Here is a 26,061-nt window from a genome sequence, read left to right on the forward strand (position 1 = left end):
GTGACTTGCCCGAGGTTACCCAGCAGACAAGTGGCAGAGTCAGGTTTAGAACCCAGGTCCTTCTGACTTCCAGGCCAAGCTTCTTTTCTAAATATAAATAAATATATAATATAAATATTCAATACCCGTGTTCACCAGAATCACTATTGATTTGGTAATAAACATCAAGCAGTAGATGACTTCTTAGGATCCCTTTATTAAATCAATCACTTAAAGGAGTGAGAATAGCAAAGATATTGCAGTAGGGTTTGTTTTTTTTAAACTCCTTTCTTTGAGGGCAGTAATATTCTTGGCAGTAAATGGTTCCCACATTTTACTTCCCCTGGAGTGTGGCTTGTTCAATATTGGTGATGTAATTTAATTTCATCTTCAAGGATGTAGCTTAATTGTTTTATGCCATCACTGTTGTCAACCTTTTGATATGTCAAGGATTTGTAAAGTCATTACGGGCAGGGAAGGTGTCTGCTAATTTTGTTGGGTTGTGCTCTCCCAGCCGCTTAATAATCATCATCATCATCATCATCATCATCATCATCATGGCATTTGTTAAGTGCTTACTATGTGCCAGACACCGTACTAAGAGCTGATGGGGGGTGGGGAATACAAACAAATCTGGTTGGACACAGTCCCTGTCTCACATTAGGCTCACAGTCGTGATCTCCGTTTTTATAGATAAGGTAACTTGAGGCATAGAGAAGTGAAGTGGCTTTAAGTTCACACGGCAGACAAGTAGTGGAGGCAGGATTAGAACCCATGACCTTCTGATTCCCAGGCCCACGCTCTATCCGCCAGGCCATGCACAGTGCTCGGCGCATAGTGAGCACTCAGTAGATACCATTGCTTGATTAAAGAAATACTTGTGAAGTTTGATTAGCCTACAGGTCTCTAACTGGCATAAAGGAAGTGAAATTTTAGTGTCCGAAATAAGCCTCACAAAATCCACTAGCAGTGCTGTGGTGCTATAATTTGATCAAAGGCGCCAGAAAAGTGGCTTGTACCTAATGAGTCTCAGGATGAAGGGCGAGAAAGCAAATTTAGGTCTTAAGCTAAATTAAGAGCTCCAAATGTCTGTTTTGTTTTATATAGTCTGGGAGCATTTTGCTTTCTTCTCTAGGGGAATAAACTTCGTCACAAACTGCATCTCACTTCAGCAACCCCAAGGGCCAGGAAAATCTGATAACACTTGATGGTGGCTAGCTTTGATTTGTCTTCTATAGCTGCAGCAACTTTTTTTTTTTTGGTTCATTCTCTTGTGGACAAATGCAGGAAGCCAGGGTGTTTTTGTGGCTTGTAAATTCTTCTGGTGGGAACAGAAGTCAAACCTGTGACCTCATGACTGGTTGCTATAGAAACAGAGTTGACTTCAGGTGGGGAGAAGGAGCAGAGCAGATGAATCTTATGCAATAAAGATTTGGTTTTTTTGGACAGATTTCCTAACTCTTGTAATAAAGTGAACAGAGGAGGGAAACATAGCATAGCTTCTAAGTGAACATTTATTCCAATCAATGGTATATTTATTGAACACCTACTAAGCACAGAGCACTGTACTGAGCATTTGGGAGAGTATAATGTAACAGTTAGCAGATATATTCCCTGCCCATAATGAGATTACGGTCTAGAGGGGAGATAGGCATTAATATAAATAAGTAATTTATAATATATAATTTAAAAATATGTACACAAGTGCTATAGGCTGTAATGGTGGCCAAGTATTTTGGAATGAAAAATACAATTTTAAAAACTAACCTTAAAATGATTAACCCTCTGTCATAGTCCAAATTGTATCTTGTATATATGGGTGTTAGTTTAGTTTAAGCTTTCTCATTAACTCAGATAATGTGCCTTCGGGAACGTTGAGTCGAAGAAAAGCAATTATAACTAAAATGCTAAGGTTTACTCCTCTCCAGCTGATTTTCCTTGATTTTGCATAGGTGTAAACCTGTTAAAGCCCCAGAGAGGGGGATTGCTAATTTGGGAATGCAAATGTTTCCAAGAGAACCATAGATTCAAGTCTGTAAACTCCTTGGGGACAGGGAATGTGCCTACCAATTCTATTGTATTGTACTCTCCCAACTGCTCAGTACAGTGTTCTGCACTTAGTAAGCTGTCAACAAATACCACTGATGGATTGAAATGCACGTTTCAGAAGGCAAGGAGAATAAACGTAGTTGTGGGAACCTGGGCAGAAACATCTACTCTGCCCTTCTTGATCTCATCTAGAAGAGAGAGATGATTGCATGGTTCTCAATAGGGACCTTCTTTTTTGCAACATTTCTCACTTTCCTCAGTCCACCGGGTAACGACTCTGTGGTGGAATCGGAGAGTGATTTTTCCCAGTCGTAGGGTAGGTTTCTCTTTTTCCTTTGGAATTTGGAAATTGCCTGTCCAAGGACTTTCAGCCTATAACAAGCTCAGGCAAGCGTGACCAGAATGGCTTCAGCAAAGGTCACTCCATATCTGCCCAAGACATACAGGTTTTGCTGAAGGAAGTGTAAAAGAGGTAAAGAGCGAGGAAACGGTGATGTTACAGTTGCTGAGTCGACCACCCGAATGTGCCTATCCACAGTGACTGGATACTGGAACTGAAAATCGTGACCGCTGATGGAGGAAAAGGCTCAGACTCAGCACTGGGTATTTGAGATTCCAAATTGGGGTTTAGCTTGAAAGTTCTGTCAATACAGCTATTTGACCAAGCTGTATTTCTGTCAGTTTGGATAACCAAGTTTTTACCATAACCAGCATCTTATATGGGTAGTAATTATAGTATTTCCAGTGACAGTGTATGGATCTGACAGCTGGACAGTGAAGAACAGGATAGAAAGATTGATTCTTTTGAAATGTGGTGTCGGAGAAGGCTTTTGCAAATATCCTGGACTTCCTGAAAGACAAACAAATGGATTTTAGAGCAAATTAAACCAAAGTGGTCTTTGGAAGGCCAAATGACTCAACTTAGATTAGCATATTTTGGATTCATAATCAGAAGGACTAATTCTCTGGAGAAGACACTAATGCTAGGAAAAGTCCAGGATAAACATGGACGAGGCAGATCCGCAGCTAGATGGATAGAGACCATAACATCAATAACAGAAGAGCCATTAGAAAGGTTGCGGATTGTGGCAGAGGACAGGACGTTCTGGAGAAAGTCTATCCATGGAGTCGCTGTGAATCGGAAATGACTCTATGGCATTTAATAATAATAATTACAGACAGCAGGACAGAATGGAGAACTGTATGGAGGTTGAGAAGCAGCATAGCCTAGAGCATGGACCTGGGAGTCAGAAGGACCTGAGTTCTAATCCTGGCTTTGCCACTTGTCTGCCCCTTGTGGCCTTGGGCAAGTCACTTCACTTCTTAATCCCCTCATCTGTAAAATGGGGATTAAGACTATGAACCCTATGTGGGACAAGGACTGTGTCCAACCCAATTATCTTGTATCTTACCCCAGTGCTCCGAACAGTACCTGTAACATAGTAAGCACTTAAATACTACAATTATCATTAGGTTAGGCCCTTGATGTACAAAGTAGTTGGGATGTCTATGGATTTTCATAATTTATCTCTCCCTACTCCTATGCCTTCTATTTTCAAGCAACTTTGAAGATAAAAATATTTTTGCTACTATAAAAAGTAGGCTTTCCCCCCCCATCTCCTAATTCTCACCCATTACATTAGCCTGCCTTCCTGCCCTCCTGCCTTTCCTGTCCACTGTTGACCCGATGTTTGGATCATTTCTGTAAAAGATTGTTTTATGCATTTCTTCCCCTTCCTCAAAACTCCAAGAAGCAGCGAGGCCTAGTGGAGAGATGACAGGCCTGGGAGTCGGAAGAATCTGGGTTCAGATCCCGGCTCCGCCATGTGTCTGCTTTGTGACCTTGGACAAGTCACTTCACTTCTCTGTGTCTCAGTTACCTCTGTAAAATATACAATTACATCTGTAAAATGGAGATGAAGACTGTGAAGTCTGTGTCCAACCTGATTATCTAGCATCTCCCCCATTGAGTGGTTTAGTGGAAGGAGCATGGGCTTGGGAGTCAGACGTCGTGGGTTCTAATTCTGCCTCTGCCACTTATTGTGTGACTTTGGGCAAGTCACTGAACTTCTCTGTGCCTCAGTTACCTCATCTGTAAAATGGGGATGAAGCCTGTGAGTCCCACGTGGGACAACCTAATTACCGTGTATCTACTCCAGTGCTTAGAACAATGCTTGGCACATAGTAAGTTCTAAACAAATAGCATCATTATTATTATTAATACTACAGTGCCTGGTGCATAATAAATGCTTAACAAATACTTTTTTTAAAAAAAAAAACCCAACAACTCTTTGGTAGTTACCTATTCCTCACCACATGAAATATGCACTCCTGACGATTGGCTTTAAGGCACTCAGTCAGTGCCTTCTCTCCACTTCAGTCAATTAATGGTATTTTTTAAAGTACTTTCCATGTGCAGAGCACTGTACTAAGCACCCACAATGAATCTCTTGTTATCCTCCCTCCTCTCAAGCCAACCGCCTCAGTGGGCCTTTGTTTTCATCTCTCTAGCCATCAGCCTCTTGTTCCCACCCTGACTTCTGCCTGGAATTCGTCCTTTAGGTCCAGCAGACCACTGCTGTCCCCAGCTTCAAAATGCTTCTAACATCACATCTCCACGAGGTCCTGCTTGATCAGTCTCTCATCTCCCCACCCAGTTTCCTCCTCCACTGTCATTCATTCCAACACTTTTTCACCACTTAAGCACCCGGCATATAATCAGTCAACCATTGATATTTATTGAAGACTTACTATGTGCAGAGCACTGTCCTAAGCCCTTGGAAGAGTACAATACAGCAGAATTAGCTTACACTCTAGAGGAAGAGGTAGACATTAGTATAAATACATAATTTATACTATATAATGGCATGTGCATAAATGCTGTGGAGTTGTTGGTGCGGCAAATATCAAATGCCCGAAGGCCATTCATTCATTCATTCAATAGTATTTACTGAGTGCTTACTATGTGCAGAGCACTGTACTAAGCGCTTGGAATGAACAAGTCAGACCACAGATCCAAGTGCAGAGATGACCCAGAGGGAGCTGGGGAAAAAAGAGGGGTTAGTTGGGGAAGGCCTTTTGGAGGAGACGTGACCTTAGTAATGCTTGGAAGGTGGGGAGAGTGGTGATCTGAAGTACGTGGAGCGGAGAGGGAGTTTGAATCTTCAGGGAGGATGTGGGAAAAGAGTTGAGCGAGATGAGTTTGGAGTACAGTGAGCAAGCTGATGCTAGAGGAGCAAAATGTGGGCTGGGCTGTAGTAGGAGATGACTGTGGTGAGGTAGGATGGGGTGAGCCGATTGCTTTAAAGTTGACGGTAAGGAGTTTCTGTCTGATGTACCGGTGGATGGGTAGTCATTGAAGATTCTGGAGTGGGGAGACAGGGGCTGAACTCTTTCTAAAAAAATTGTCTGTGCAGCAAAGTAGGGGCTGGAGGGAAGAGACAGGGAGCTGGGAAGAATAATAATAATAGTGGCTTTTTTAAGTGCTTACTATGTGCCAAGCACTGTACTAAGCGCTGGGGTGGATACAAGCAAATCGGGTTGGACGCAGTCCCTGTCCCACATGGGGCTCACGGTCTTAATTCCCATATTTCAGTTGAGGTAACGGAGGCACAGAGAAATGAAGCGTCTTGCCCAAGCTTGTGCAGCAGATAAGTGGCAGAGTTGGGATTAGAACCCAGGTCCTTCTCACGTCCAGGTCCCTGCTCTGTCCAGTAGGCCACGCTGCGTGGAGGCAGATGCAGGAGTCAAGGCGGGGTAGAATAAGTTCTTGGATAAGCATGGAAGCATTCTGGATGGAGAGGAAATGGCAGATTTTCAGCAGCATTGCGAAGGTAGAACTGACAAGATTTGGTGTCATCGAATATGTGGGTGGAATGAGAGAGATGAGTCGAGGACAATGCCAAGGGTATGGGCTTGTGAGATAGGGAGGATGGTGGTATTGTCTACAGTCGTGGGAAAGATGGAGGAGGGCAGGGTTTGGGTGGCAAGATGAGTTCAGTTTTGGACATGTTTAGATTGAGGTCCAGGTAGACTGTAACCTTGTTGTGGTCTGGGAATGTGTCTGCTGTTATATTGTAGACTCCCAAGCAGTTAGTAAAGTGCTCTGCACATAGTAAATGCTCAATAAACACGCTTGAATGAATGAAAGATGGCCTGAAGGCAAGGAAATGCAGAGCTTGCAGGGAAGGAGAGCATCAGGGCTGGAGCTATAGATTTGGGAGTCATCTGCAAAGAGATGGTTGCTGAAACCATGGGAGTGAATGAGTTTTCTAAGAGAGTGGGTGTAGAGGGAGCTAAGAAGGGGACCCAGAACTGAGCCTTGAGGGACTCCCACTGTCAGAGGGTGGAAGGCAGAGGAGGAGCAGTCACAGCAATAGAAGGAAAACCAAGAGAGGACATTGCCAGTGAAATCTAGGTTGGATAAAGTTTCAAGAAGGTGGTGGTGGTCTACAGTGTTGAGGGCAGCTGAGAGGTCTAGAAGGATTGATAAAGTAGTGGCCCTCGGATATGGCAAGCAGGTCAATGGTTACCTTTGGACTGTTTCTTTAGAGTGAAGAGGGTTGAAGTCAGGTTGGAGGGAATCTAGGAGAGAACTGGAGAAGGAGTGGAGACAGCAGGTATAAACAACTCAAGAAGTTTGGAGAGAAATTGTAGGAAGGAGATGGGGTCATACCTGGAGGGAACTGTGGGGTTAAGGGAGTTTTTTTTTGGGGGGGGGGTGAGGGTGGAGATAGGGGATACATAAGGATAATAATAATGTTGGTATTTGTTAAGTGCTTATTTTGTGCAGAGCACTGTTCTAAGCACTGGGGTAGATACAGGGTCACATCATCCCACGTGAGGATGTTAGAAGGAGGTGGGGAAGAAGCTTTTGGAAAGTCAACAGTTAGTTGAGCAGTCAAGGAGGAGAGAAGGGAGGGAGCGAGTGTTTTTAAAGGTATGACGGGAAGGGGTCAGAAGCACAGATGGAGGGGATAGATTTAGAGAGGAGGTGAGAGATCTCATCTTGAATTACTGTCGGGAATATAGGGTCAGTCGAGGGTGGTGGAAGAGGAGCAAGCGGATTTTAGGGAGATCACGCTCGATGGTTTCAGTTTTGTTGATGAAGTGTGTGGCCAGGTCATTAGGGGAAAGAGATGGTGAGGCAGGGGGACAGGAGGTTTAAAGAGGGAGCTAAATGTCTAAAACAGCTGCTGGGGCCAGTGGGTATGGGAGTGAATTAGGAAGAAGTATTGTTGTCGAGCAGTTGAGAGGGCCAAATTGAAGAAGGCAAGAATGAATTTGAGGGGGACAAGGTCAGAGATATCTGGATTTCCACCAACAGCACTCAGCAACTCTGGCACAGGAGCAGAGGAAGCGAGCTGTGGAGGTGATCGAAGGTTGCGGGTTAGTGGTATGAGATTGGCCGGACAGGGGAGCAAGGAAGTTGAGTTCCGTGTTCACTGTGTCGATTTATGCGTTAAGAGAAAGTTGTTTGGGTATGGAGAGGGTAGGATGAGGTATAATGTTGGAGAGGGTCAAAAGAATGGAGGTGTATGTCTGGGGGAAAAGATCGGCAGGGGATGGGTGTACTGGGAAGGGAGCGAGAGAGGAGGTTGTGGTCTGTTTGGAATTGCACAGTTACTAGAGATTATGAACATATCTTTAAACCCTGTAACATTTATTTAGAGTATAACATGCTTGAGGCAGGGATTGTGAGCGCCTGCTAGACTGCAAGCATGTGGGCAGTCCATGTCCCACATGGGCTCAGTGTAAATCCCATTTTACAAATGAGGTAACTGAGGCACAGAGAAGTGAAATGACTTACCCAAGGTCACCCAGCAAGCAGGTGGCAGAGCTCTTTGGACTCCCAGGCCCGTGCTCTATCCACTAGGCAGTGCTGCTTCTCGCAGTTTGGAAGATGTTACACAAGCATGTTGATTCGTTTCATTGCTGATGTTATTCTCCTCTAGTTCTGACACTGGTAAGCAGCGTGGCTCAGTGGGAAAGAGCCCAGGCTTGGGAGTCAGAAATCATGGGTTCGAATCCCAGCTCTGCCACTTGTCAGCTGTGTGACTGTAGGCAAGTCACTTAACTTCTCTGTGCCTCAGTTACCTCATCTGTAGAATGGGGATTAAGACTGTGAGCCTCACATGGGGCAACTTGATTACCCTCTATCTACCCCAGCACTTAGAACGATGCTCTGCACATAGTAAGCGCTCAACAAATACCAACATTATTATTATTATTATTATTATTATTATTATAATGTTCTGAGTAATTTAATCTGTATTATTTGTCAAATAACTTAAAGCTGTTCCATCATCACTTTTCAAAAGGTATACTTGCACTGATTTTTTTTCTTACTATATTTAGTCACCGGTGTTGTCAGAATATCTGAGAACATACCTTTCGTTTGTTCTAGTTCCATCAGACCCAACTAGAGAGAGGACCGAATTAGCTGGGGTTGTCATCACGGCTCTTTTCATCATCTCCAAAACCCTTACTGAGCATGAACCCTGTGTCTCTCCCTTTGCAGGTCCGTCCCCTTCCCCATTACCAAAACCCAGAATTTGTTGCCTTCAGAGTCCAGTTTACAAAGGGTAGATTTTTAACCAGTCCTAGAAAATCTAAGGGAGGAAGTCAGTGACACTTTCGTTTCCTTGCTCAATCACTTGCAATTCAAGTAGGCTAACTCAGCTCAGGGAATTAGAATCGTATTCTGGGGTCTAATTATGTTATACTCTGTCTTGTGTTTGAGCTACCAACTTTTGGAGAGGGGTAAAATGGTCGATTCAGTCAAATTGCTGGCAAAGAATGTAGGCCATAGCTAATCTACTGTGTCCCCATTGCTAGAAGATTCACCAGCTCCTACCCACTTGCAGTTTTCAGCTAGAAAAACTTAATCGCAGGAGCACTAAATAATAATAATAATAATGTTGGTATTTGTTAAGCGCTTACCATGTGCCGAGCACTGTTCTAAGCACTGGGGTAGACACAAGGGAATCAGGTTGTCCCACGTGGGGCTCACAGTCTTAATCCCCATTTTACAGATGAGGTAACTGAGGCACTGAGAAGTTAAGTGACTTGCCCAAAGTCACACAGCTGACATTCAAACCCATGACCTCTGACTCCAAAGCCCATGCTCTTTCCACTGATCCACGCTGCTTCTCAAATAATAGTATTTGCTAAGCCCTTACTGTGTGTCAAGCACTGTTCTAAGGGCGAGGGTAGATATAAGCTAAGCAGGTTGGACACAGTCTCTGTCCCACTTGGGGCTCACAGTCTTCATCCCCATTTTACAGATGAGGTAATGGAGGCCCAGAAAAGTGAAGTGACTTGTGAAGCAGAGAAATGACAGAGCTGGGATGAGAACCCAGCTCCTCCTAACTCCCAGGCCTGTGCTCTATCCACAAAGCCATGCTGTTTCTATCGATTACCAGATATAAATGCAAATGGACACTCCTTGTATTCATTTGCATGTGAAACACCTTCAAGGTATCTTTAGGGATATGGTTTAGTTGCAACCAGACTTTGATTGTGCTTAACTGCATAAACATGAAAAAGGTCAATTTACACTCTAAACCAAAATCTTTGTTTCTTCCTTGCCTGTTGGTTGGGGGAAGAAAATTGAAAGTTGCAAGTTAAGGGAGTTGGAGGAGGTGATGAGGTAATATTCTAGACCCAGGAGTTGAAATTGTTTAGGCCAATTGAGTAGTTGGTGGGATCCAGATTATTTTGTCACATTCCTGAGGTCGAGAAGATGAATAAACAGGGTCAAGTACATGAAAGCAGATTTTGGGTAAATCCTCCATCCTTCATATCTACTGGAGATAAAACGTGCTGCCGGGTTGAAGGGGGAGAGGAAGGAGGAAGAATTTCATGACATTATTTGCTGGACAGTGGAAAAGGCTATTCAAAGAATTTGGAGGAATCTGCTTTGTAAACATCTAGGGTGTTTGGGATTGCAGCCCCCTCAGAGAAGGAAAGATCTTCAGAGGAGCTAAGGGGTTCAGAGAAGAGAAGAGACTCCAGCAGAAATTGATTTTCCCTTCCTCCTCCCTTTTTGTCCTGGTTTGCCCTCGCCTCTTCCTCTATTTTTGGAGGGGATAAACCAAGGCGATAGGACAGAGAAGCTCCCCTCTAAACTGTAAACTCATGGCAGGGAACGTGTCTGCTCATTTTGTTTTATTATACTCTCCCAAGCGCTTAGTACTGTGCTCTGCACATAGTAAGCGCTCAATACCAGTGATTGGTTGGTTGACAGATGGAACTTCTTGGCAGGATGTACTGTAAATTCTCTGAAGCCTGGAAATGTGTCTACCAACTCTTATCTTCCAAGCATTGAGTACAGTGCTCTGCACAGAAGTGCCCAATTAATGCCCCTGATTGACAGATAGCTTTGTCTTGTCACTTTTGGCACCTCATCTGTCTCTAGAGCCCACTGGCAGACTTCTCACCAGGCTGATTTTTGGCAGGATGCTGGCAACTAGACAACTTTAAGGATCCTTCTGGCTATGATTTGGTGACTTCTACCGGCCAGCGGAAAAATTCCAAATTACCTTTTAGCTGTGGGGTCAGGCGCTACTATACAAGGGACATTTCATTTGAGAATTCTTTCATAAAGCCGAAAAGAGTAGAGTCTGTCTTTGTAGTCACCACACTGGTAAGACTAACCCTCCTAGCCCTTTCCCCTTCCCCCTCCCAAAGATAGTAAGATTAATTTTAAATGTCAGCGAGCACCAGAAAACTGAAGATGCAAGAGTACGGTATTACACTCTGACTGCCGCTACACATAAGATCCGTCATTTTAAAAAAGCTGATGGCTTGATTTTCATTTACTTGGATGCACTGTTACAGCCCTCCCCACGGGAGTCCCGCCGGAACCAAATGTTCCGGAGAAATAAGTAGTAATCCCGTGGCTGAGCTCTCGAATCCAGAACCCAGAATCCACTGCAACAAGTTTAAAAGACATCGATTCAACTCGTGTAAGAGATACTTCACGTCGTTTTCTTTTAAATGGCAGTTATTAGGTACTTAGTCTTTTGCTAAATACTGGGATAAGTACAAGATTGAGTTTGGATACAGTCCCTGTCTTGCCCCCCATTTTAGAGGTGGAAAAATTGAGACCAAGAGCAGTGAAGTAATTTGTCCAAGATTACACACTAAGCCACTTGACAGGCCTGAGGCTTGACCACCAGTCTCAGCCCCTCTAGACTGTAAGCTTGTTGTGGGCAGGGTGTGCCTGTTTATTGTTGTATTATAATACTTTTCCAAGTACCTGGTACAGTGCTCTGCACACAGTAAGTGCTTAATAAATACGATTGAATGACCCCCAGTCTCATTTTCTTTCCACCAGGTTAATTTGTCTTGATTTTTCTTGAAAATTCATCGATGTACTTGAATCTGTGTCCTTTGGACATCTGGTATTCGCCCCACCTTCAGCCCCAAAGCATTTAGGTAACATAGCTAGAAATTATTTATTAATATTACTGTGTGTCTCCCCCTCTAGACTGTAAGCTCATGGTATTGTACTCTGCCAAGCGCTTAGTACAGTGCTCGGTATGCAGTAAGCACTCAAATACCATTGGTTGATTGAGGTGGCTTGTCAAGGGTGGTGATATTTGAGGACCAGTTGTTTGAGTGTCTAAAACCTTTTCTCAAAGTGTAGTTCAAATCAGAAGTTCCAGTTGTTCAGTGTTTCTGCAGGTTTTTGAATAGCTAAATAGATGCCTGAACAGTTACAACACATATGCACATATATAAGATTGAATGGAGTTAGTGTGGAACTGGAATTTCTTCCTTTAATGTTGTAATATTTTAGTGAGATAATAATCCACTTTATTGCCTCAGACTGTGATGCTAGGTGAATGTAAGGGGTTTTAGATTGAGCAGCCTATTGGGAAAACAATGTGTTCTGTGTGGTTCCATATGAACGAGACATAATATTAATAATAATAGTGGTATGTAAGTGCTTCATATGTGCCAGGTACTATACTAAACACGAGGGGAGAGGTACAAGCAAATCAGATTGGATCTAGTCCCTGTTACACATGTGGCTCACAGTCTCAATCCCCATTTTACAGAATAGGTAACTGAGGGCCAGAGAAATGAAGTGACTTGCCCAAGCCACACAGCAGACAAGTGGGGAAGCCAGGATTTGAACGAATGACCACCTGATTCCCAGGCCCATGCTCTAGCCGCTACACCATGTTGCTTCTCTGCCTGGCGCCTCTCCCTGTGCGTTCTCAGGCCACCCCTATCGTGTCTGAGCTGTTTCCCTCCACCCCCCCCATCACTCAAGGCCCCTCCTGTTCTCGGCCTTCTCTGCACACACCCGGTCGGGACTAAATGTCACCGCTGAGCCTCCTTGACCCCGCTTCACCACCGCAGCCTAGTGAGACGGGCGGCTACGGCAGCCTCACGCCTCCCTGCGTGCTCTCGGCCCCTCTCCGCTGCGACTGAGGGAGTTGCCCTCCCTCCCGGTCATCCAGAGTCGGACGGGCTCTCTGTGCCAACCACACCCGGGAACAGGCTCCGGCACCACCCCCGTCCCAACCTGCGTCCCGTCACCCTGGCGAGAAGGAGAACGGCACCTCCCTGCAACGTGAGGCCTCCGTATATCCTCGGGAAGGCCATCGGCCGTAGTAGCCACTGCTGTGGCCACAGGTGTGCCGTGGACTCCGAACCCTGAGAAGCCTGAAATTCTGCTTTTCTAGCCACAGCTCCCTACTGACTTACTAGTTTGCATTTTTTGTACAGAGTGTTCGTCCTTGACTTTTATGCTGATGAAATGCTCTATTTCATCACTCCTGATGTATCTGTCTCTGGTCCCATCCCCCACGTCCACTCACAGATTGTGATCCCTTTGAAGGACAGGGTCTGCGTCTAATTCCCTCCTAGTAGTTGTAATAACATTCACTGAGTGCTTCCTGGTGCTTAGTACAGTGCTCTGAATGCAGTGAGAGCTAAATAAATATTATCGCAGCATAATCTAGTGGGTAGATTATGGGCCTGGGAGTCAGGAGGATCTGGGTTCTAATTTCGGCTCCCCCACCGTTTGCTGTGTGACCTTGGGCAAGTCACTTAACTTCTCTAGGCCTCCATTTCCTCATTTGTAAAGTGGAGATTGACTGTCAGCCCCCTGTGGGACAGGAACTGTGTCCGACCTGATTATCTTGCGTCTACCCCAGAACTGAATGCAGTGTTTGGCAAATAGTAAGTGCTTAACAGATGCCACAGTTATCATCATCATCATCATCGTCTGTATTTATTGAGCTCTTAGTGGGTGCAGAGCAAGAAGACCATCTCCATTAGATTGTAAACTCTGAGGGCAGGGACAGGCATAGATTATGTAACTACATAAGGGTGAAAACTGTTGTTGTTATTATTACATGGTGTTTATTAAGTGCTTACTATGTTCCAGGCACTGTTCTAAGCGCTGGGCTAGATACAAGATAATCAGGTTGGACATAGTCTCTGTCCCACATGGGAACTCAGTCTTAATCCCCATTTTACAGATGAGGTAACTGAGGCTGAGAAGTGAAGAGACTTGCCCAAAGTCGCAGAGCAGGCAAGTGCCAGAACTGGGATTAGAACCATGTCCTCCTGACTCTCAGACCCGTGCTCTACTCGCTAGGCCAAGCTGCCGTAAGGCCACGAATTGCTGGCCTTTTAGAGTAACTGCCTGGTGTCAGAAATATGATGCTACTCTTTTACCGTGATAGGGTCAAGCTGTGTGCAGCTGCTTGTTAACTCATTGCTTTTGGCCCATTTTCAGGAAACTATATTCTGTGTTTAGACTGTCAGGCTTTAACTTCCTAGTAGGGGATCACACTTGCTATATACCCACTCCAACTGTTTATGTGAGATTCATGCTGGATCCTTAATTGACTAGAAAAAGTAAGCAGAAAGATTGGCAGGTGTCTGGAGAAATAAGGCTCATGTGTCCAAACCAATTTGCTTGTATCCACCCCAGGGCTTAACACAGTGTCTGGCGTGTTGTAAATGCCTAACAAATACCACTATTATTATTATTATTGTCGTTTTGTTTTCCACTAGAAGATGGTGCCCCTCTCGGTCACACCTGGAGAGTTTCCAGTACTCTGCCAGTCTTGACTGGGCGAGAAGGTCAAACAGAGGCCTACCCATTCCATTCCTAGCTTGGTTGGTGGCTAGCAAGTGGAAGTCAATCTGCTACAAGTCAAAACTCACGCGTACTGGGCAGCAGCGGTACGGGAGAGAGTCGAGGGCAGAGACTCAAGTTTACTGTGCGGAAGGAGGTGACGGTCAACCACTTCTGTATTTTTATCAAGAACACTCTATGGATCCACTACCAGAACGATCGCAGATGGAGGTGGGGCGTTCTGGGAGAGATGTGTCCGTGGCGTCGCTATGGGTCGGAGGTGACTCGAGAGCATGACACAGCGAGGAGATGATGAGAGATGGAAAACCGAAGCCAGTTAATTTTCCAGTGACCTGAGAGTTTCCAATCAGGGCTGGAGAGACCAAATGTTGACTTTCTAGGCTGTTAATTCACGAAGGTTGTCCCTTCCTAGTCCTCATCTGCATTTCTGTGCTTAAAATGAAAAGTTGGCACTTATGCCCTGGAGTTGTCAGAGAAACTCAGCATATAGTTTAGGGCTTCTCTTGGGGGACGCATGGCAGTGTCTGTGGATGCATTAGATATAGGCCTCAACAGGCTCTCTCTGGCTCCAGTCAACTCGCTATCTCCAGCTGGCTTTCTTTTGCCCCACCTCCTCCCCTGAAGTGACTCTGGTGGCCACCAGAGTGGCTCTCTAGGCCACCAGACCCCACTGCTCTGGGATTGGATTTTGGGTTTATTTACCAGGAGGATAAAGAGGTTGTGGTGCCCTCCGAGGTTGGGTGAGAATTTGGGACCTTGCCTTTCCCAGAATTGTTGTATTGTTATTGAGTTGTTAATCTCCTGTCCCCTAAGGTCTGTTTTGTTTAGGGAACACCTTTCTAATGGTCTCCTGATATAACTGAGATTGAAGGGTGCAATCAGATCTGGTCCAGTTCCAGAGTAAAGGTTTTGCTGGGGACAAGGCCTTTCAGAATTCCTTTCCTCCTCCATCCTTCCCTTCCCCTTCCTTCCCCCTCCCTTCCCTCCCAGCCAGGGCCTGGAAGTCAGAGGACCTGGGTTCTAATCCCAGCTCTGCCATTTGCTTCCTGTTTGCCCTTGGGCAAGTCTTTCTGCCTCAGTTTTCTCAACTGTAAAATGGGGATTAAATTCTCCTTCTCCCTCCTACTTATATTGGGAGCCCCATGTGGGACAGGTCTCCAAACCCCCGGAAAACAACAGCAACAAAAAAACCCTCTCCCCTGGCCAGAAGACTGTCTGGAAATTTCTATGCTTAGAATCCTGGGCCTGGTGGCTGACTGGAGCCAAAGGAAAAGGAATTTTGCAACTTTAGACCTAAAGGATTTGGAGCTGGCCTGAAGGGAGGCGGGGTAGGGACAGCTGGGTTCTTGTGTCCAAGTACATGTGGTTCAGCATTCCAGATTTTGCTAGCCCTAGAATGACAATGAAAACAGGTATCTTTACAGAAACGCCGGGCCTGGGGGGTGGGGAGATGAGTTCTGTGAAAATCAACTTTGAAGAAATAATAACTGGTAAGCGCTTACTATGTATCAAACACTGTTCTAAGCACTGGGATAGATGTAAGCTAATCAGGTTGGACACAGTCCCTGCCCCATGTGGGGCTCACAGTCTTTAGTCCCATTTTACAGATGAGCAAACTGAGGCCCAGAGAAGTAAAGTGACTTGCCCAAGGTCACACAGCAGTTAAGTGGCAGAGCTGGGATTAGAACCCAGGTCCTTCTGACTCCCAGGCCTGTGCTCTTTCCACTAGGCCATGCTGCTTCCCTTCTTTTTCATTCTTTTTTTTTTACAGAAAAAAATCTGTAAAAATCCGTTGATCACAGTATCTTGCCTAATCTGTTCAGTTTTAGTTTTGCACCTAAAAACAATCTTGAAGAACAGAAGAGGCATACGGTCTCTTAAATAGTGAGCATCGTTAGTTTCCAGTTTCTGAAACGCTTTGCACATATCCAAGATATGCATTTGAAACAGAGGTGCCAAAAGGGATTTTTTGATTGTGAAATCTCAGCCTATTGAGAGAATGAGAAAAACCTGAGGTCGTTTGACAGCTGATCATTTATTTTTAGATTCAAACGAATGATGAATACCAAAAGTTGGGGCTCATTTCTATATCAAAAGTCTTGAGATAGATGAGCAGTGGGAGGAGAGGCTTCCAAAAGTTGCTTGCAGAGAACACACAAGTGAACTTAGGAACACAGCCATTAACGTTTGTTCCCAGAGCAGATTCTTTCACTACCCCCGACTGAATTGCTTCCGATGGCTAGCGTGAGACCAGGATCACTTTGGGACCCAGAATGGAACATAACTTAAAATTCTCTTTTTGAAACACTTGGTAAATGAAGTTCAGGGTGAAAGGGCCCATTTTGAGCCAGCACACGTAACAAATTTAGGGATGGAGCCTAATCTGTTTTATCGGTTGACGTTCCCAGGTCCGCCATTCTTGGGATGCTTCCCGCCGCTTATAGCTGTGCTGACTGTCAGGCTGTCGGTCAATCATATTTACTGAGCACTGTAGTAAGTGCTTGGAAGACGATAATAAACGAATAGAACAGAAGTTGTGGTAGACTACCACCTGCCCAAACCCACACAAACTTTAGAATCTAACCCATTCAGAAGCTGTATTTATAGGCACCCTCACAAAGATTACTTCTGTGGTGAGGTGGTTGGTTTCTCAGCAGGTTGCTTTTTCTTACCCAACTTGTAACTCGACCTGTCTTTCAGTGTTGTAAAAGGTCATAAGAAAAGCCTCAGTTAAAGGTCAAAATCAAAGCTGCACGATGAACCACTCTTAAAAGGAAAAGCTCCGCTGCATTCTACCAGGAGGCTGAAACTGGGGGCAATTCAGTCATATCTGAGCGCTTACTGTGTGCAGAGTACTAAGTGCTTGGGTGAGTACAATAAAACAAACCCATTCCCTGCCCACAATGAGCATATAATCTAGAAGGGAGACAGGCAGTAAGTGAGGAAGCTGGCACTGCCTGATCAGACTGTGAGCCCCGTGCGGGACAGGGAATGTGTCCTGTCTCTAGACTATAAGCTCGTTGTGGACAGGGTACTGTGCACACAGTAAGTACTCAGTAAAAGACTGATTGATTCAGCGTATCTACCCCAGGGCTCAGAACAGTGCCTGATACGTAGTATATACTTAATGAGTACTGTAAAACAAACAAACTGGCTTGAAGTAAAAGAAGTGTTCCAGAATTAGCAAAAGTCACCAGCCACCTGTTTGAGCTCTCTAGGGCCCTGGGAAGAAGTAGATTGAAGGAGAGGAAGATGTCTTTGCTATACAAAGATTTTGCAGAACCTAGCACTTTCCCTTCAAAGTTACAAGTCTTTTGCTGCAGGTTTCTGATCGTTAGCACCAAAGAGTGCCTTAGACCACGTGTTGGCTTTTAGTGGAATTTCTAAAATGCACTTTCTGTGAATTAACTCGTGACTTTCAATGAATTAACTTATAGCTTTCAGCTACCTAAGAGCTTTTTTTCTCCTAGCTTGTTCACGACAAACAGCAGGAAGCATGTAACATCAATATTTACTCTTTGGTTGTGATCTATTAGTAACCCTCAGGAGTGGAAAGGATACAGATCCAACTTGCTCTCTTTTGAAATTACAGCCCTTCCGTGGGAAGAAGAAGGGAATATTTGTGGACCTTTTTTCTATTCAGTTTAAAGGTGGCAATTTTCTCTCTTGCCTTTTGTTTTCTTATATCTATAGGCTATAATTCTGATTTATTTTGCCCTTGGGAGGAAGAGTAATCCGGTTTCAAATTCTAACAAGTATTTCTGGATTCATCTGTGTTGTGTATTTGTTAGTCCATATTGGGAGACCAGGAGAATAAGAGGTTTTTATGTAGTGGGAAGACTAGGTCTAAAATAAAACATAATCAATTCAGTCATATTTATTGAGCACTTACTGTGCACAAAGTGCTTGGGAGAGTACAGTACAACAATAAATAGACATATTCCCTGTCCCTAATGAGCTTGCAGTCTAGAGGGAGATCTAGCCATGGTCAGGTTTCAGGTGGTCCTGAGATCCCTATGGTGGCCCAGCCAAGAAGCTACGTAGAGCTGGGAATGGCTGTACATATTAATAGTAATAATAATAATTCTGATATTTGTAAAGTGCTTACTATATGCCAGGCACTGTACTAAGTGTTTAGCTGGATACAAGCAAATTGGGTTGGACACAGCCTCTGTCCCACATGGGGCTCACAGTCTCAATCCCCATTTTACAGATGAGGGAACTGATGCACAGAGAAGTTAAGTGACTGACTCAAGGAAACACAGCAGACAAGTGGCAGAGCCAGGATTAGAACCCATGATCTTCTGACTCCCAGGTCCGTGCTCCATCCACTACGCCATGCTATTCAGTCTGGAAGGAGAGGAATCTCCATCTCTTTTTCCCCTTTTACGTACAATTTATAAAACTTATTCTTTTAAATGGAAAGATATCAAAAATCACTCAGCATGTTAGAGGTGACAACATTTCTGTCAGTCTGGAAGGATAGAAACTTTATGTAGCATCTCTTTGTAGTAATTGATCACAAATAGATTTCTTCCCAAATTCATTTCAAGCTGAAATGTAACCCCTGGTATTGAGTCACACACTTAAAACATTCTTCTGTTGGAAATCTTACATGTTTAATTGAAGTTCCTTAAATAGTTAAATATAACGAAGTATGTGATGTTTTATATTCATTTGCCAGAATCCAAGTTGAGAAATTAGAGAAGGGGGCTTGCTCAAACAAATATTTTAACCTTTCCCATCCTACTCTCTTTTTAAAAAATATATATACATATATATTTGGAGCACTTCAAGCCTAAGTACTGAAGTAGAAGAAAATCAACTGTGTTCAGTCTGGGCTCATCACTTTTTGCAAGTATCACTTTGAGATTGCACCCCTCTGAATGGAGGGCTCAGTCAATTGTACTGAGCACTTCCTGTGTGCAGAGCACTGTGCTAAGCGCTTGGGAGAATATAATACAATGATAAATGGACACATGTCCTTCCCACACTATGTCACGTGATGAGACCTCATCACCTAGAAAGTCTGTCGTCCCCTGACAAGTGTGATGTTGATATCCCTGCACTGAGGGAGTCCTGCAGTCTGATGGGGGATGGATGGCTCTTCCTCTTCTCTCCCTCCAACTTTCATTCATTCATTCAATAGTATTTATTGAGCGCTTACTATGTGCAGAGCACTGTACTAAGCGCTTGGAATGAACAAGTCGGCAACAGATAGAGACAGTCCTTGCCGTCTGACGGGCTTACGATCTAATCGGGGGAGACGGACCGACAAGAACAATGGCAATAAATAGAGTCGAGGGGAAGAACATCTCGTAAAAACAATGGCAACTAAATAGAATCGAGGCGATGTACATTTCATTAACAAAATAAATAGGGTAATGAAAATATATACAGTTGAGCAAACGAGTACAGTGCTGAGGGGATGGGAAGGGAGGGGGGAGGAGCAGAGGGAGATGGGGGGAAAAGAGGGTTAAGCTGCGGAGAGGTGAAGGGGGGGCAGTAGAGGGAGAAGGGGAGCTCAGTCTGGGAAGGCCTCTTGGAGGAGGTGAGTTTTAAGTAGGGTTTTGAAGAGGGAAGAGAATTAGCCTGGCGGAGGTGAGGAGGGAGGGCATTCCGGGACCGCGGGAGGACGTGGCCCGGGGGTCGACGGCGGGATAGGCGAGACCGAGGGACGGTGAGGAGGTGGGCGGCGGAGGAGCGGAGCGTGCGGGATGGGCGGTAGAAAGAGAGAAGGGAGGAGAGGTAGGAAGGGGCAAGGTGATGGAGAGCCTTGAAGCCCAGAGTGAGGAGTTTTTGTTTGGAGCGGAGGTTGATAGGCAACCACTGGAGGTGTTTAAGAAGGGGAGTGATATGCCCAGAGCGTTTCTGCAGGAAGATGAGCCGGGCAGCGGAGTGAAGAATAGAAGAACTTAATCTGGGAGCCCAAAGTGGAACAGGGACTGCAACCAACCTGATTATCTTGTACCTACCCCAGTGCTTAGTACAGTGCTTGGCACATAGTAAGTCCAGAAACACCACTGTTACTATCACTTTTGTCTGGAGGCAGCTTTTTTTTAGGGAACTCTTTCCATCTTCAGAATACTGTGTGACCTGGTGGAAAGAGGAAGGCCCTGGGAATCAGAGGACACTGCTTCTAATCTTGGCTTGGCCACTTGTGCGCGGTGTGACCCTGGGCAAGTTGCTTAACTCCTCTGTGCCCAGTTTCCTCATCTGTGAAATGGAGATTCAGTGCCCGTTTTCCCTCATACTTGGAATGTGAACCCTGGTTGGGGCAAAGGTTGTGTCCAACCAGAATACCTTTTATCTACCCTAATGCTCGATGCAGTGCTCAGCACATAGTAGGCACTTAAAGACCACAATTAATACAGTTATCAGAATGATAGCTACCCTCTCATGCTATCCCTCTCCCACACCAATGGCTTCAGTTACCACCTTACTCAATCAGTGGTATATATTGAGCACAGAGTGTAATTGTATATTCCAAGCACTTAATACAGTGCTCTGCACATAGTAAGCACTCAAATACTATTGAATGAATGAATAATCTGTTGACAGTGAATGTCACCTCCTTGAAGACAAGAACCGTGTCCGCAACAGAGTTAGTGCTCTCCAAGCACTTCATGAAACGCTCCACCCACATTAGGTGCTCAGTAAATTTTATTAGTTAATAGGAGAGTGGTTTTACAGTCAAAGGAGGCGACCATTGCCATCCACATCTTTCCAGGGGTAGAAGTCCGTCGTCTCCCTGCAGATCTCCAAAGCCACCACCCTTGCCTGCATGTGCTCCGTTCTGATGTTTCTGCTTTCGCCTTATTTATATTATGAGCTCCATGTGGAACAGGGACTGTGTCCAACCTGATTAACTTGTACTGTACAGTGGCTGTGGGCAAGGAATGTGCCTGCCAATTCTCCCCAGTGCTTAATGCAGTGCTCTGCATATAGTAAGTGCTGAATAAATACCATTGATTGTTCTGCCATATAGCTTGGAAGAGTGCTTGGCGTGTAGTGCTTTGTGAGTACCAGGATTAGTATTATTCTGGCTTTGATCTGTGCAGAGGACAAGTGTGGTTTTTTTTTCCTGTTTGTTGTTTAGTTTTCATGTCTTGTTTTTGCATTTCCCCTTTATTGTTCTGAGTATCCTACTCAACCGTGGCTTAGAAGTGAGAGGGTATTGTGGTGACTGCTGCTGGTCAGGTGGTAAAGAGATTCCAGTCAGAGATCGTAAACTGCACCTGTTCTCCTGGTCTTAAACAGTGCAGGCCATTAGGTGTTTGCGAGGGTTGGCCAAGAGAATGTGGATGACTCTAGGCAAACCACCTCCACTAATGCCACAGCAGCTTCAGCATGAGATCTGGTAGAAAATTCCCCTTCTTATTCGATCAGTGGTACTTACTGAACACTTACTAAGTGCCGAGCACTGTACTGAGTGCTTGGGAGAGCACAATACAGCAGAATTAGCACACATATTACCTGTCTATAACGGACTTGCATTTTTAAAAATAATATTTGATAAGTGCTTACTATGTGCCAGGCAGTGTACTAAGCCCTGGGATAATCAAGATAAACAAGATAATCAGATTGGACCCAGTTCCTGTCCCACATGCGACTCACAGTCTTAATCCCCATTTTACAGATGAGGTAACTGAGGCACAGAGAAGTTAAATGACTTGCCCAGAGTCGCTCAGACAAGTGGCAGAGATGGGATTGGAAACCAGATCTCTCTGATTCCCAGGTCCATGCTCTATCCACTAGGCCACCCTGTTTCTGCATCTTGAGGAAGTGACAGACATAACTGTGAATATATAAGCAATTTATAATTTACACTTCAAAGATATGAACATAAGTGCTGTGAGGTTGGCAAATAGTGTCCAAAGGTCATAGATTGAAGTGCCTAGATGACACAGAACGGAGAATGAGCTGGGAAAAAGAGGGCTTAATTGGGGGAGACCTCTTGGAGAAGATGTGACTTTTAATAATGCTGTGAAGGTGAAGAGAGTGGTAGTCTAGCATATGTGGAGGGGGAGGGAGTTTCAGGCTAGGGAGAGGATGTGGAAAAGGGCTCAATGACCAAATAGTCGAAATCAGGACCCGGTGGATAAGCTGGCGCTAGAGAAGGTTTGCATTGTCTTGTTCTGACCCCTCTCTTCCTCCCAGTGTGGGCCCCTATCTGACAACCCAGAAAAAAAATCTATTTCCTCCCCGAGAATCTGAATGGGGCATTTATATGGACAGAGGCAATTAGTTGAGTAAATATTGTACATGAAATGGGGGCTTTTGACTCTTCAGGCTTAAACTGAAGTACTGAAAAATTATCCTGCTGAAATGAAGTTCTGAATATTCCTAGGCAGAACTGCCATGGTATAAACTTTCCCCGTTGTCCCAATTGTTATTGTACCTAGGGGTGAAACTGAAGCGGGATAACTAGGTCTCTCATCTTTTCCTGTACTGGAAATGGCAATGATAGCAGGTACTGATTCCCCTTCTTTCAATCAATCAATCAGTGGTATTTATTGAGCACTTATTGTCTACAAAGAACTTGGGAGAGTACAGTACAACAGAGGTGGACATGTTCCTGGTATAGTCTAGATGGGGAGACAGGCATTAAAATAAATTACGGATATTTTAGTAAGTGCCATGGGGCCGAAGATGGGGTGAATACCAATGTCCCAAGGGCAAAAATTCAAGTGCTGCAGAAGGAGAGGGTGTGGAAAGAGTGATAATCGGGGAAGACCTCTTGATGGAGATGTGATCTTAAGGTTTTGAAGGAGGGGAAAGCAGTGGTCTGGCGTATATAGAAGGGGAGGGAGTTCCAGGCCAGAAGGAGGATGTAGGAAAGGAGTCGACGGTGAGGTAGATGAGATTGAGGCAGCAAGCTGGCACTAGAGGAGCCAAGTTTACGGGCTGGACTATAATACATCAGTAAGGCAGGGTAGGAGGGGGCAAGGTGATTTGAGTGCCCTAAAGCCCATGGTGAGGAGTTTCTGTTTGATGGGGAGGTGGATGGCCAACCACTTGAGGTTCTTGAGGAGTGGGACAAACATTGACTGAACAGTTTTTCAGAAAAATGACTTGGGCAGCAGAGAGAAGTATAAGGTGACAGGAGGCTGATCCAGTAGTTAAAGTAATAGCAGTTTGGATGAAGAGGAAAGGGCCGATTTTAGTGATGTGAAGGTAGAACTGACAGGATTTGGTGACGGGTTGAATATGCGTGCTATGTGAAGGAGATGAGTAAAGGACCTTGCCAAGATTATGGGGTTGTCAGTATACAGTAGCATTTTATACAGTGATGGTAAGGGCAAGGTTTGATTTGTGTTTTGGACATGTTGAATCATCTCCATCCCTAAAGGTGGACTGTGCCCTCTTGGTGCCAACTAATCCAGTCCTGGGAGGGCTAATGTAAGCAAAGGGATCTTGGGATGTTGGGTGAGGATGTGGATTTCTGGACTCCTATTTGGAGCATGCTGCTAAGTAATTCACACATGCTTATTGGTCCACCCGTGAGAGCTATATGGCCCAGAAAGACGTGAGGAATTCCAACTTCCCTGCTGTCACTCTTGTCATCCTGCCGAGGGAGCGAGAGAAGGCTCCCTGTACTGGTCCCAAAAGGTATAATTTCCTAAAACCCCTTTTTGCCTCAATTCTAAAGGGGATTTTCAAAAATACTTTCCTCGGGACTTTGCCAAAGCACAGGTCGATGGAGCTTATACTGTCCAAGGAAAGTTTAACTTGTAGGAGGGGAACATTGCCTTTTGAGACTAAAAACAATCAATATGAAAACTAAAGATTTCTATTTTTAAGCACTGTAAATTGCTTTTTATATTGCACTGTCACCATTTTCAGAGATGTCTAAACTCAGACTCCTAGCTGGGAAAGCCACACTAGTGGCTAATTAGGTGATTAAGTCAAAACCACAGAGCAAGTGACCCTAAAAACCCTTGGAAATCTATTTGATTTCAATGTCAACTGTTCCCAAACTCCCTTGAAATTTGAGAACACCCCAGAATCTGATGTTTCAGTTTGGTTCTTGTTTGGTGCTGGAATTATAGGTTGGCAGTAAAAGTCACAATTTCCTAGTATACTAGTGCAACTTTGAAAAATCCACTAGACCAGTTGCTCACTGACCAACTAAATGAATCCTTCAATCCTTCAAATGTGGGAGGTCTAGAACAACTCTCTGAATAGGTTGGGGAAGTAAATCCTTACTGAAATGTCACTGTTCAATTTTCCTTCTCTCCTCTTCCTTCCCTTCCCCTCCTCCCCCTCACACTCTCTTGTTACCTTTTATATCAAAAATATAAAGTGCCATTATAGTACAGCTTAAGTTTAATAACATCTACGAAGAATATTTAGGAATCTCACTCTTAATATAAACATGACCCAGGTGTGGTACTTGTGCTTCTTTAGGTGCAGTTTGCAAGTGCATTGTGCGTAGTTGTGGAAAATTCGTCTAGTTTACTGGAGAAGTGACCCTGCTGTTTTAGGGAGTGGGAAATCAGCAAGTAACGGAGAGCGTGGCTTTATATAACTAGCCTCAGATGATCTCCAATAACTGCAGAGTCACCACTAGCAGACATTTAATCATATTGAATTTGTGCTTCAGTAAGTAGCCCGAGGGGGGAAGAAATAATTGATTTTTCTTCTGTTACTAGGAGAGGAGGATGACCTGGTGAATTCTGCCGAGGTTATGAAGAAGCCATATCCAGTTCAGATTGTCCTTGCACATGAAGATGACCATGACTTTGAACTAGATGAAAAGGCTTTGGAAGACATTTTACTACAGGAGCACTTACGGGATCTCAACATTGTTGTGGTGTCTGTGGCAGGAGCATTTCGAAAAGGGAAATCTTTCCTACTGGATTTCATGCTTCGATATATGTACAACCAGGTGAGGAGTGTTTCTCTTCAGTTGAGCCCCATTTACTCAATACATAAAGTGTTGCTGACTCTTAAGAACGTGTATTCAGTCAGTCACCGCCTGGGATTCTTGGTGAATGCACTCTCTCCCTCCCCGGAACTTCTCCAGCCTCTGTCATTGTTCTTCAGTTGAGAAGAAGTGTGGCCTAGAGATTAGAGCACGGGCCCGGCAACCACAAGGACCTGGGTTCTAATCCTGGCTCCGCCAGTTGTCTGCTGTGTGACCTTGGACAAGTCACTTCATTTCTTTGTGCCTCAGTACCTCATCTGTTAAGTGGGGGCTGAGACTGTCAGCCCCATGTGGGACAGGGACTGCATCCAACCCGATAACCTTGTATCTATCCCAGAGCTTGGCACATAGTAAGTGCTTAACAAATACCATCATTATTATTATTCAATTGGTGGACTTCTGAGAAAAAGTCAAAATGGGACAGAAGAAGAATGAATATGTACTTGAGTGTGTGTGCCCTCAGGGAAAATGAATCTAATCCAGTTTCACCCAAATGTGCTTGCCTAACCGGATTGCCCAAACTCCTGGAACAGGATTTGTTATGCTGGGTGTTGCCTAATCTGCGGGGAAGAAAGGCCTGGGAAATCAATCAATAGCCCTATTGACCCCCTGCTGTATGCAGAGCACTGGTTGAGTTCAGAAGACTTAGAACACATGCTCCTATTTCTTAGGCATGAAAGTTTGTGTGGGCCTTGAAGCCTTTAATCAAGCTGGTCAGCACAAGAAGAGGAGACCAACATCAGTATAAATTATGGATATGAACCCAAGTGCCGATGGGGCTGAGGGTCAGGTGAAAATTAAGTGTTTTAAAGGGTATAGTGCACAGTGAAATAGGGGAAATAATAGTAATAATAAGCACTTACTATGTGCAGAGCCTTGATTCTGTTTAGTTGCCATTGTTTTTACGAGATATTCTTCCCTTTGACTCTATTTATTGCCATTGTTCTTGTCTGTCTCTCTCCCTCGATTAGACTGT

The 26,061-nt window shown here is 44.5% G+C and overlaps 1 protein-coding gene across 3 annotated transcripts in view; it reads left to right on the forward strand.

Moving 5' to 3' along the window:
* Nucleotides 1-26,061, forward strand: part of ATL2 (atlastin GTPase 2) — a 92,002-nt gene that overhangs the window by 26,617 nt on the left and 39,324 nt on the right. For all 3 annotated transcript variants that reach the window (XM_029061301.2, XM_039912249.1, XM_029061308.2), the window contains exon 2: nucleotides 24,811-25,046. In XM_029061301.2, coding sequence (XP_028917134.1) covers nucleotides 24,811-25,046 — 236 coding nt within the window. The remainder of the gene's footprint in view (nucleotides 1-24,810; nucleotides 25,047-26,061) is intronic.

This window comes from Ornithorhynchus anatinus, chromosome 1, assembly GCF_004115215.2.
Source record: "Ornithorhynchus anatinus isolate Pmale09 chromosome 1, mOrnAna1.pri.v4, whole genome shotgun sequence".
Lineage (NCBI taxonomy): Eukaryota > Metazoa > Chordata > Mammalia > Monotremata > Ornithorhynchidae > Ornithorhynchus > Ornithorhynchus anatinus.